Genomic DNA, 12,798 nt, shown 5'->3' with positions numbered 1-12,798 from the left:
AACCGTAGCAAAAAAGACCGTTAAACAATTTACACTGTATGTAAATATTTTTAATTCCTGGGTTACATAGTTTGAACTCAATGGTTTTGAAATAACTTAACAAGTAAGGCAATGATGTTGATTTTTAATATATCCTGGAATAATGGAGAAATACCAGGGGAGTGGCGAAGCTGACATTCCATCAGCAGTTAGAAAGGATAAACAGGATAACTGTGTGGTCACAGGTCACAGTCAGCTTGAGAAATGTGTCAGGGAAAAACACTGAAAAGTTTATTTAGGACATATATAGCAAAGATTTAAGGCATAACGTCAAGCAAATCAATACGGTTTGAGAAAGAAAAGGAATGGTCTGTCAAACTGAAGACCTCTCTAGTGAAATATTTAGTCAAACTGTTCCTGATAAAAGTACTTTTTAAAAAAAAAATCCATAATATGCACACTACAATTTTAATTAACACATTTTAGGTTGCAATGCAGTATGAAGTCAATTATCTAGCTACTGTTTCTTCAAAAACAATTAAATCAGAAGGTTACTATAGAATTATGCCGGTTTCAGTGATTCTGCTGAAATCTGTTCTTGTTTCAGTCCCATGAAAAAACATACCAGTGATGTGGAAGATCAAGTTTACAGATGACACAAAAAGGCATACTGGAAACTACAAAAATAGTCAGGGTTACTTGGCAATCTGAATTTATTCAGCTGTCCAAATACAACTTTATATACACATGAAAGATCTCCGAGATGAAGACACTCTAGAAAGCAGAGGTGTTGAAAAGAATTCCAATGACATAATGTATAACTGAGTGAAATGATAAAATTTTGATGTGATAAGGTTATTGAGTGAAGAATTACAGTAACTTCTTACATGTAGTTATAATTAGCTGAAAGTATTGAGCAAGTAGTATTCTACTGTTACACTACACTGGCAAAAATCAGAAGAATGGACAGAATTCCTGTCCAAAGAGATGTGTAAGAAATGGGAAAACACCTATACGAATGAATCACGGCTTGGAAGAGTAATCTTTTCAGTGAGGAACATTTGATACTAGTTTATGTAAGAATAGGTTAAGGATAAAGTAATTAATTCTCTTAAATCTGTGTCAAGAAAGGGGTCTTCCTCTACAATAAGAATACTGCAATAGTCAAATCAGAGTTGCATTACCATACCTGTGCTTCAGGTATCTGATGTGCAGTGCGGAACTGATATCTTGGTATTCGGGAAGCACAATCTCCCAGAACATGCCAGAGGACAGCATCTATCTATCCCTCCCTCTCTCTGTTGCACCAACCCAAGCTGCTACAACCAGAGTACCATACTATGAGGAAATTAAAAAAACAAACAAACAAAACAAAAAAAGTACAGCTCTTCAGAACAGTGATGCCATGTATCTCCATTTATGGTGGCAGTCACACAGCTCCTACTTCCTCCCACCCCCCACCCCCCCAACTATTTATTGCAAAATGCATAAGGGCAATAGAATCCAGTGTTTCTCTTCCAGAAGAACACCCTAATCACTAACCATGGACTGCTTCTCACTTGTCTTCCTCTAATGCCATATACTTTCAGCTTTTACTTTGCAGTGTTTCAAATTCAAGAACGAAGGATGGAGGTGCCTCCATCCAGCCTCTGTCTCGGTTACCTGCTGTTTAGGTTACAGCCATGCAGGCAGAAGAAAGCAAGCTGAATCCTCTTATGCTGAAAAAATAACTGAATCCAACACACCTACAGCCTGAACAAAAGGAATCCATTACTACCACCCCCTTTGCTCTTATGTTTCCATTGCATCTTAAGAAAAATCATGTTCAGATGTGTCATGCATGTAACACATCTGTATATGTTATAGCACAATCACATTGGATACGTGGCTTCATGGACATCGTCAACCTCAGGTAGGTTACAGACAGCACTAATCTCCTGCTTAATATCCAAGTAATTTTCCCCTCATTGTTTGCTTTGTGCTGGTATTAGTGTTTATATAGCTGAGCAGATCACAGAATTGACTTGGATGGAATTAACCAGACAAAAACAGTCGTTAAGTTAAAATGACTGCGAAATTATTCTCTAGCATTGTCCTACCTAATTTCAGACCCCAAAACTATTCTGGTGGAAGATACAAGCCAAGATGCTTTCAAAATTTTTTTCTCTATCAAACATCTACCTGATGAAGGAGCATTTTTGCCCTCGGTACTGAATTTTATTTGAAAAGTCTCAGTCTTGTTTTAAGCAACCTATGAAATTTTTGCATCTGACTCAGTGTTTCCATTATCTCACATGAAGCAAGTAACTACATCTCGTACAGCAAACTAGATAGTAATGCAGCGAGGTTTGCAAGGACAGATGTGTTGCATTAGAACAATTGATATATTTGGAAAACACTCAAACAAGCTTTTAGGCAGAAAGCACCCTCTGGGTTTAGATATCACTGTAATCTAAGTGATAAATAGAATTTGCTAGCACTTGTTCAAGCACTGTCATTTAGGAAACGTAAGAAAAGATTTAAACAGCATTAAAGTGTTTGTTTTTGTAACATACTTGCATTAACCATTTTGAATACCACAACGGTTATATATCTCTCTCTATATTTCATTTTATATTCAAGGTTCTACCACACAGTTGCAAGCATACTGCACTAAACTTAGACTCCAGTAGTATTTAAGAACAAAGGGTAATTCAAGGGCAGTATTTTAGCTTTAGCATCTTGTTTTCTGACATGCTTGATCTGTAGCTCAGCTTTATTATCCAACTTAAGATAAACAAAAATAAAACCTTGCAACCTTCTCTAAGAGTCACACACTATGAAGTAATCTATAAACATTCCTTTGCTTCTCAGCCCCACAAAATGTGCAATCTCAGAATTATTAAAGTCCCATTCAAGAAGTTCAAAACTTAACTTGTGCTACGGCATGAAAAAAAATTAAAACAGGTGTTTACAGAGTCGCAGAGCTACTGAATGCTGACTTCATTAATGTCCATTAAGCTAAATGACTCACAAATGGCATTTAGATCAGTAGTAAATCATCATCTAGGTTAGCAGGAAGCTCATTACAGACTGACAATCCAAGTGACAGAAACACTTTTCTCCAAGTGCTACAGTAGTAATTTCCTGTGTGAAAGGCTTGCTGCTGTTCCTGCATTCCTCAGGGGATGCTTCTTCTCAGAGGATGTTACTCTTCCCCAGGAAGAGGAAGGAACCAGTTGTTATTGGATGTGTGGGCTGATAGCTGTCGGGCATTTTCTGCGCGCCGCAGAATCAGCTGTGAGAACTGTGAATACAGCTTGGATTCCCAGCCAGAGAGAGAGGGGGAAAACACTGCTTGGGCAGACAAGGTCAGAGCGTACACATACAGTACCTCAGGAAGTTGAAACAGAAATAATACCTGGAACTTCCATCCCTCTAGTTCCCAGAAATGTGCTGATTTGCTAAAGGAACAATATACAGACGCAGCTCAACCTGAAAAGCATTCCTGAAGCATTTCACTGTTGCCATGAGTAAGACCCTATACAAAGTAAAATATTGCCGGTTCTAAGAGTCATCTACAGCAAGCCAGTGATCTTACAAAACAGTGCCAATAGTCCAGCAATAGCATCTCTTAATAAAGTCACTATGGGGAAAGACAACATAATTAAACAAACTGCCTTGTGAGGAAACACAATATTGAAGCTTAATCCTTTACATGGCAGGGGGTGGGGTGATGTAGATTTTTTTCCTGTTAGGTCCCTGTCCTGAGCTTCCTATCCTACAGTAACTCAAGCTCCCTCCTCCGTATATGCTGTGACACTTGCAGGGCAGGTCACCAGTAGCTAGTCCATTCCTAGTCCAGTATCAGTAAATTCAGTGTCACATCCCACTGGCTGTTTTGGGGTTGGTTTTTTTTGTTTGTTTGGTTTTTTGTTTTTTTTTTTTTTTTCTCTTAGATGCAGCACTAATATTTCTGTACTGTACTAACTGCTTATTTCCAAACTTGGTTAAAAAAAAAACAAAAACAAAAAAAACCACCAACTATTTGATTCAAAAATTACGGAGATAGGACAGAGACAGACAAATAAACAGTACAATCTCATAAGGTACATTTCCTCAGGAAAGCAGGCTAAAAATAGCATAGGAAATATTATATTCTTGCACTCTCTAGTACCCAAATTCAGAATTCGGTCTCCAATGAAAACTTGACTTTCTCTCAAGCTCCAGCTCACTCAAAGAATATAATGAAGCCTATTAAGGAACATCAAGACATGTATTATTACCTAATTATGTAGCGGCACAACACATTTCCTGTTCTCTCCTCGTAAACCAGCAGTTACACGCTGTGTTAGAATAGCATTACTGCAAAACGCAAGGGCCATTTGGATCATATTCTTCTTTTATTACAAATATTGAGTTCACCTTCATGTATCTGATCTTTAAGTGTTATTTGATGCTAGTAGTATCAAAGCATATTGCTTTTAAGATTAAGCACACAAATTTGTTTAAACACGCCTGCATGTCCACAGAGGCTTAAAATGCAAGTTTAGAAATTCACTATTCAGTTCCCCAACCACTTCACCCTTCTGGCACTTGTGACAGAAGATGATCCATTTTGTTCATATACGCCATACCTTCTTAGGAAGGCCCTTAGCTGGGCAAGAGAAAACGTGTCTCTACCGCCTCGTGGCTGTTCCAGATGGATTTAGGTGTAGCCTCTAGGAGGGATGGGAGATTTTCCTTGCCTGAGAGCAGCTGAATGTGTTTAGCTGCAAAGCTGTGAGGAGAAGGCAGCCTGTTCTCTTCCCTCAGATCCACACACTGTACCTGCATAGCTTGCAACGAGTGGAAAGGTCTGTGCTCACAACTTTGGAGAAACAGGATTTCTTCGCATTATTCCCTAATTTCATTCTGTGTTTGTGATTTGGAATTCAAGCCATGGAGTTGGCAGTTCGTTCAAATATGCATTTACCGGTAAACAGAAGAATGGCAGTATATGAAAAAAAATCCATAGCTGTTCAGGCAGCAGCCTTTCTTATTTCTCTGTCTGGGAGTAAGGAAGGTAAGGTGATGGGAGAAGCTGGGAACCACCAATTTTTCCTTGAAGCTCTTCTGCTGGTGGGATCACTCCTCGATGCAGAGCTCAGTCTAATTGGCAACTGAGTGTTGGACAAGGAACACAAGCAAGACATTCCCCCCCCCCCCCCTTATTTTTTTTTTAAAGAGGACAATGATTCCAGTGTTCCTTTCAAAGTGATAGTGTCAGAACTCTCCTTTGGTAGAAAAAATAAATGTATGAGTATCATGAGTATCATGCAATGAACAGAGTTTAAGTGAAAGGCTAAATGACCGAGGTCCCAAGAAAACTTGATATTCATGAACTACGGAATGCTGTTTTCAGATGAACTACAACAAGCAGTAAGGGTAAATACTGTGCACAGTGAAGTGCCATACAAGTTGCGCTCTACGGGCTGTTCTCTTCTGAATTGGACTTGGGCCCCAGAGATGAGCTATATATAAAATTCCTATTCTTTCCTTTCTTCCTTTTCCCCTCCCCTTAACCTCACTGAAGACAGTTGGTGTTTATTTTCATGTAAGGCTGGAGCCAATAAAGGATGTATATCAGAATAAATCTGAAGTTGTATGGTAAGGAAAAGATGCAGTGTTTTTAGCTTTTGAGATAAAATTTCTTTTGTCATCTTCTACGGGATTCTGGAGTTGTGTTAAGCCATCCAAGGAGGAGACATTACTCCAAGATCTTTTCAAAATAAGTTCCCACGAGGAAGAATAGTTGTGTAAACCTTCATGTACATAGATAGAAGAATAGATGCAAATTTTGCATTCATAATTGCTGTCTTTGTGAAATACATGACGTGGTTTTTAGGTTGTTTTTGGTGTTGGGTTTTTTTGTTGTACTCTAAATAAAGATGGAAAAAAAATGTGTCAAAAATACCTAAACCCTGAAATATGTACTGGGGAAGCAGTGACAGTACAGATTTTTCTACTTTTTGCATCAAGATACTCACTACAAATGCAGTACAGCCAAACTAACAATGTCTTACCTTGAGGAATAAAAGCTGCACATGCTCTTATTTGCTTTCACATATGTTACAAGTTGGGGGGCTGGGAGAATTTATTTGGTCACTTTCTATTTTAAAACATAGCATGTTCCTTTTGCTACAAACAGGAACAGTCCTTACCTTTCCCATTCCAATAATTAATCCAGTCTTAACTTTGTAGAAATTGTACTGTAAATGAACAATAAACATGTCTTGGTTTTAGTGTTAACTAGCACTGGAAGAGAAAGAACAGCAAACATCTCCCAGCCAGCACAGACACTCTGACTTCCAGATTACAGTACATTGCTTTGCTTCCTCCAAATCCTGTTTACATGAGCAAGGTCAGGGGATGGAACATTAGAGAGCCTCTACAGTGACTTCCTGCTGCTGTCAGTAAAAACTACCGAGACATCATCAACTTTCCCTTGTTCCCAACAGCTTATCAGGGACCGGAGGTTACCAATGTATTGCCTTACAGACTCAGGGAGGGGAAGAAAAAAAAAAAAAAAAAAACCACCAAAAAAAACCCCAAACCACCACAACCAACCTCCCTCAAAACTAAAAGTAAAACCAGAGGATAGAACAGGAGGAAACAGTCCCAAAGGGAAACAAGATGTCCAATTTTTCCATTTCAACAGTTCAGAAAAAGGCATTATTAAGCTGCTTGACACACGGAAAAGAAGGGGTAGGAGAGAGGCAGAAATGCTTTCAATGCTTTCAGAGGCTTCAATGAGATAGAAAGGAGAAAGAAACGCCACCCCCAGCCCCCAAATCTTGACCCCAATTCAGTGAACATTTTCAGAGTGTAAAAGGTGAGAACACACCTAATTTTTAATAACTGCAACACATGCAGGCTCTTACCATTGGAAAAGTCAGGGCATTACGCAAATACCAGTTAGTGAAGCATATATACCCTTCAACAAGGGTAAGTGTAGGGTACTGCACCTGGGGAGGAATAACCCCATGCACCAGTACAGGTTGGGGGCTGACCTCCTGGAGAGCAGCTCTGTGGAGAGGGACCTGGGAGTCCTGGTGGACAACAGGATGACCATGAGCCAGCAATGTGCCCTGGCGGCCAAGAAGGCGAATGGCATCCTGGGGTGCATCAAGAAGAGTGTGGCCAGCAGGTCGAGGGAGGTCCTCCCCCTCTACTCTGCCCTGGTGAGACCGCATCTGGAGTACTGTGTCCAGTTCTGGGCTCCCCAGTTCAAGAAAGACAGGGAACTGCTGGAGAGGGTCCAGCAAAGGGCAACAAAGATGATTAGGGGACTGGAGCACCTTTCTTATGAGGAAAGGCTGAGGGACTTGGGTCTCTTTAGTCTAGAGAAAAGAAGATTGAGGGGGGATCTTATTAATACTTACAAATACTTAATGGGAGGATGCCAGGGGGATGGGAGTAGCCTTTTTTCAGTGGCGCCCAGTGATAGGACGAGGGGTAATGGGCATAAACTTGAACATAGGAAGTTCCATCTTAACATGAGAAGGAACTTCTTTACTTTGAGGGTAGTGGAGCACTGGAACAGGCTGCCCAGAGAGGTGGTGGAGTCTCCCACTCTGGAGACATTCAAAACCCGCCTGGACGCTGTCCTGTGTAACGTGCTGTAGGTGACCCTGCTCTGGCAGGAGGGGTGGACTAGATGATCTCCAGAGGTCCCTTCCAACCCTAACAATTCTGTGAATTCTGTGAATATAGGTTGTTTTTATATTCGTTTCAGTAACACATAGGAGAAATGAATAAATGAATCAAATTCAAAGCTATTTTCCTAGCGATAATAATACACAGACGGGAATTCTTAATGTTTTTGTAATTATAGTCCAAAAGAAAGCAGCTCCATACTGAAGACTTCACTAAGTTTACAAGGAATTTGCATCATTGTGAATCTGAGATGAAAACAGGTTTTTCACCATGTTCAAAAAGAACTGGCCTTACAGCTTTAAGTTGTTTAGAGTTCAGAAAGTTTACTAATTTAAGTGTTTTCTAGCAAAATCCCTATGAGAACATTCATACATGCATATCTTGGCTTAATTTTTGAAGGAAGAAAATACAAGTAAATTTAAAAAATCCACATGAGTAGGCATGTTAAGTGTGGAAGTTGTTATGGATTGTTGGCTTTGATGAAGCAACAAATTAAAATTCCTTGAAAGGAAGAGGAGGAGTGGGAGGAAGAGATAATACCAGTATTTCCTCATACAGATAAAGCTCAAAATATACATGAATTACTAAGAAAATATCTAAACATGTATTTTAAATTCACTATAAAGAATCACGATTGTTAAATTTTTAAATATTTGTTTTTCAAATCTTCTCTAGGCAGACTGTTGTCAAGAATAGATGACAGTAATATTTAGCTGCACCTTAATTATCTGGAGTTGTGTGTCCTGTTTTGGGCTTCTCAATACAAGACAGACATTGACATCCTGGAGCAAGTCCAGCAGAGGGCGAGCAAGATGGTGAGGGGGCTGAAACACATGATAAACAAGAAAAGGCACAGAACCAAGTTTGTTCAGCTTTAAGATGGAAGGATACAGGGAGATCTTACTGCCATCTCAAATATCTAATGGGTGGATAGAGAGAAGACAGAGCCAGACACTTATTAGAGGACCACTGTGATAGAATTAGAGGCAACAGACACGTTGGAACACAGGAAATTCTATCTATTTATTATGAAAAAAAAGATATTTTCACCAGTCAAACACTAGAGCAAGCCTCCCAGAGAGGTGGTGGAATCTCCATCCTTACACATATTAACACATGAACTGGACAAGGCCTTTAGGAACCTGATCCAAGTTGGCCTTGTTTTAAGGGTGAGGTTAGATGCAATGATTTCAGACATGCCTCTCAATCTATACTGGTGTATCATTTATATTAACAAATCTTTACAAAAGGGAAGAAAAGGAATACCTTTGTGCTCTGTCACAAGTCATCTTAGGGGCAGTAATAGCATATTTCCTATGACCAATAGCACAGGACACAGTTCCAGTAGCTGAAGAAGAGGTTCTCAATAGGGAGAACATTTTCTCTTATTTCCTGGAGTAGCTCAAGATCTCTGGGAGTTTGCCTTCTTACCGTTAGGAATTTTGATAGCCATTACACAAAAAACCTACAAGGTTTTGTATAGACTTCCAATCTGCCTGAAGATATTTCAGGGAGCTTTAGGGAACTCATCACAGATTCTACAAAAGCTTCAGTGTTGTTACTTGTCCCAGGGAAGCACAGAAAGGCTGTACCTCTCTTCTTCCCTAGAAAAATTAATGACTTTGATTAGCTACTTCCAGTGGTTCAGGGACTTGCCGAGGTGTTTTGTAAATAACCCTTAGGGCCCTGCTGTGTTACATGTGTCATAGGTAAAGACATTGAACAAGATATGAAAGTGCAGAGTGCGTTTTTCTCTCTACACATATCAGAGGGGCAGAACTGCTTAAGTTAGAGCAAAACACTTCAAAAAGAGTAAGTACGTATAGACAGGACATTTGTAAATTAACCTGGCAACCTGATCAAAGATTTTTAGTTATTAGAACAGCATTCTTCCAGTAGAGGTAGGACCAAAAAGCCATAAGCAGCTTTAAGATGGGTCTTCACAAGTTTGCAGGGAAATAAATAAATAAATAAATAAGTGTACAGTGACACTGTCTTTGATAACTAGTAGAAAAAGAGTAACATAGCAGGGTTGGAATCAGCGGGAAGGATGGGGGAGGAGGACGAATTAGACTAGAGGTTGTGTAACGTCAACTTAGAGGAAGATTAAGAAATAAATACATACATACATGCATACACAAATAATGTACAAACATAGTATCATTCAAGTGACAAACAGTATCAAGAGGAAATCTGGCAGTGAAGGTGGGATGGGAAGAAATACAGCATCTGCCTTTCTCCAGTTGATTTGTTTGTTTTTTTTTTTAATGAATACATGAAGCCTCTGTAGACAGGTTCTCTATACATTTGGGAAATTAAGCCAGCTTCAGATGAAAAGGCCCAAGTCACTGAGATCCAGAACCCTTTGGAAACAAGACACAAAGACACTGGAAGGCCAGCCTGATTAAGAAACAGATGATAAATTCCACAAGCAACAGAAGCTGGTAATGCAGCAGACACTGGACAGGATGATGACACTAAAAGATGAGTTGACATTAGAAAGTAGGGAAGACCAGATAGGTTGGAGAAGTTGGGGAAAGTGTTACTTACTATGGGGAAGGAAGGATGCTAGTAGCGGAGAAAACATGCAAATGGCTTCTGTATTTGTGTCAACAGTGGTATGTTGGACAGAGTAGTTGCCCTTAAGGCTGTAGCCTGAGTAGCAAGGATAAGGAAATGTTGCTAGATGGGGGAAAAAAAGATGCTGATGGCGACTGTTGAGATGCAGAAAGGTGAGAATCAATGGTGAACAGGAGATCGAGATAATGGAAAATAAGAGTAATGATTACTGACACAGTCAGAAGGCATGAATTTTGAAGCAACATTTTTGTAATGAAGAAGACTGTAAAGCCAGCCAGCAATCAAAAGGATGCTGTCTCTAGTGGGTCCGCTTATATCTACTGTGAGTTCTGGGAATGAAGTTTTATAAACTGCTCTCATATCAAAAGAATTAACAAAGGAGATGAAATGACTGGCAGATTTATAGCTATATAACAAAGAATTACAGTGTAACTATACATTTGAATTCTGTGATCAGTATTAAGATCAGGAAGTAATGAAAACAGAGTATTTTAAAGTGCTAGGCAGACAATAAATTATATCCACCACAATCCACTATCTGTCAAGCCTACTAAAGAGATTTCTGTAAGTCTGCAAATTACTTTTGACATGATTTATCTTAAAGAGCCATACTTCCATTGTGAAAACACGACTGCTAAACCTTAAAAATGTATGAAATTATCATCTCTCGAATAAAAGTTATTACATATTTACTTTGAAGAAAAGATTTCTCTTAGACATCCGTGTCATGTTGTTCAATACATGCTCTTAAACAATTCTTATGAAGTACCTTCACGACATACCTTTTCATAAAGCATTCATGACAAAATAGAACAGCAGAACCATACCTGCTGCCTATTCACATGTATTAACCCTTCAGCCACACAAACACTTGTTATGGTAACTAAAATTGCTCAAGATACAATTTATGCCTTCACAGGAACAGATTCAGTGCTAAAAGAGAAATTCTCATTTTAACCTAATTCTAGAACAGTATGTCTTTTAGATTTCATACCAGGAGAGCATATTTCTCCTCCTACGAAACTACCGTTAAAACATTGCCTTCCTTTCCTCCCACATGCCATACCAATGTCATATGAAAAGCTAACACCAGAAGTATCTAATCCTATGATTCTATCTTAAAATGTGTTACTTTTTTTTTTTTTTTCTTCCTAGAGAACTACTAGATGCCTTAAAAGGAGAAAAATTAAAACATCACTTTTGGAATTTTATCAATGAGGCAACTATTCTTTAGGTTTCCCATTATTTGCAGATAAAGACAGAATTACAAAAAATTGTTTGAGAATAAGCCACAAATTTTAACAGTACTATTTAGATATAATTATCATAGGAATATAATTAGAATTTGTGCTTAGTATACGGGTACAATTACTAGTATAACATGAAAGCTTTGCTATTACACCATCTTCTGGTTAGCCTTGGGAACTGTGAAAGAAAGCTTAACTTGAGAAGTTAGGATATTGAGCTCTGAGCCATCGACAATTGTTATAAAAATATATGTCATTCATACAGACAGAAAGAGCACATTTCTGACAACATGTTAGTCTAAGCTATACTCTATCTCCCCTCCTCCTTCCCCCCGCCAGAAGGCAACTTACCGGAGTACTGAAAGATGAAGAGGAACTAATCTCTATGACAGGTGGGTCAAGTGTTTGTGTATTAGTCACATCAAAGCTAGGGTTGACCTGTTGAAAATTAATTATAATATTATTATTTCAGCCCCAGTGGAGAAAGGAAAATAAGACTGAAATAAAAAGGACCACTTACTACTTTAAGGCACCACTATTCACTAAGGACTGGAAACAGGCTTTAAAATTTGTAAAAATAAAGGTAGGATGTCAGCCTCCAGCCATGTAAAATGCAATCATATATTACAGAAAGAGAATACAGATACACATTTATTATAGAAATATAATTTATACTCCACAACGATCCATCACCCAAAACTAACTCAGAGAATTCCTATCACAAGAGGTGCAAGTATTAAGAAGTTCAGTTGTATGACAAAACAATAAAAAATAAGTTACAAGTACTAGTTTGAAATGGGTTTTCTAACTCAAAACCTGTCCAAGGCTGAAGGGATGCAATTAACAAAATGGCCAATGATGCTGCTGAAACACTGAACAGTAGGAAGTATTCAAACAACTTCCCAACTCTGTAACTGTCACTTGCAGGTGCTTTTGAATTTATTTTGCACGTGCACAACAACTATAACAGCTCCTGAACATCACCTTTGAGTTTTACTTTCCAGCATCAATCACTTGTGTGTGCAGTCGTAGGCTGCCTTTCCTATTCCTCCTTCCATGAGGAGGACTGTCCCCAGCAGAAGCGGGGTACTGCCCTGGATAACTCTGGACTTGAGAACTGCCTTCTAGCAATGATGCTCAATCAGCTTCTTACAGTCCGAGGACAGCAGCAACCCTCCACTTGTGGAGGTTTCCATACACAACTATGCAGCACTCCATTTTTCATGTTACACTGGTCCCCTGACTCTTGTAGCTTACTTAGGGCGCATCCTCACTCAGTCTTATACTGCAGCTTAGAAATCCCACCAGCATTCAG

General features: G+C 39.0%; 1 protein-coding gene across 1 annotated transcript in view; it reads right to left on the bottom strand.

Annotated features, from left to right (window-relative positions):
• POC1B (POC1 centriolar protein B) overlaps window positions 1-12,798 on the bottom strand; it is a 49,563-nt gene that overhangs the window by 16,680 nt on the left and 20,085 nt on the right. The window contains exon 8 of the mRNA XM_009882615.1: window positions 11,835-11,921. Coding sequence (XP_009880917.1) covers window positions 11,835-11,921 — 87 coding nt within the window. The remainder of the gene's footprint in view (window positions 1-11,834; window positions 11,922-12,798) is intronic.

Source organism: Charadrius vociferus, unplaced genomic scaffold, assembly GCF_000708025.1.
Source record: "Charadrius vociferus isolate BGI_N301 unplaced genomic scaffold, ASM70802v2 scaffold72, whole genome shotgun sequence".
Classification (NCBI taxonomy): Eukaryota; Metazoa; Chordata; class Aves; order Charadriiformes; family Charadriidae; genus Charadrius; species Charadrius vociferus.
This window is presented reverse-complemented; position numbering and strand designations above follow the sequence as displayed.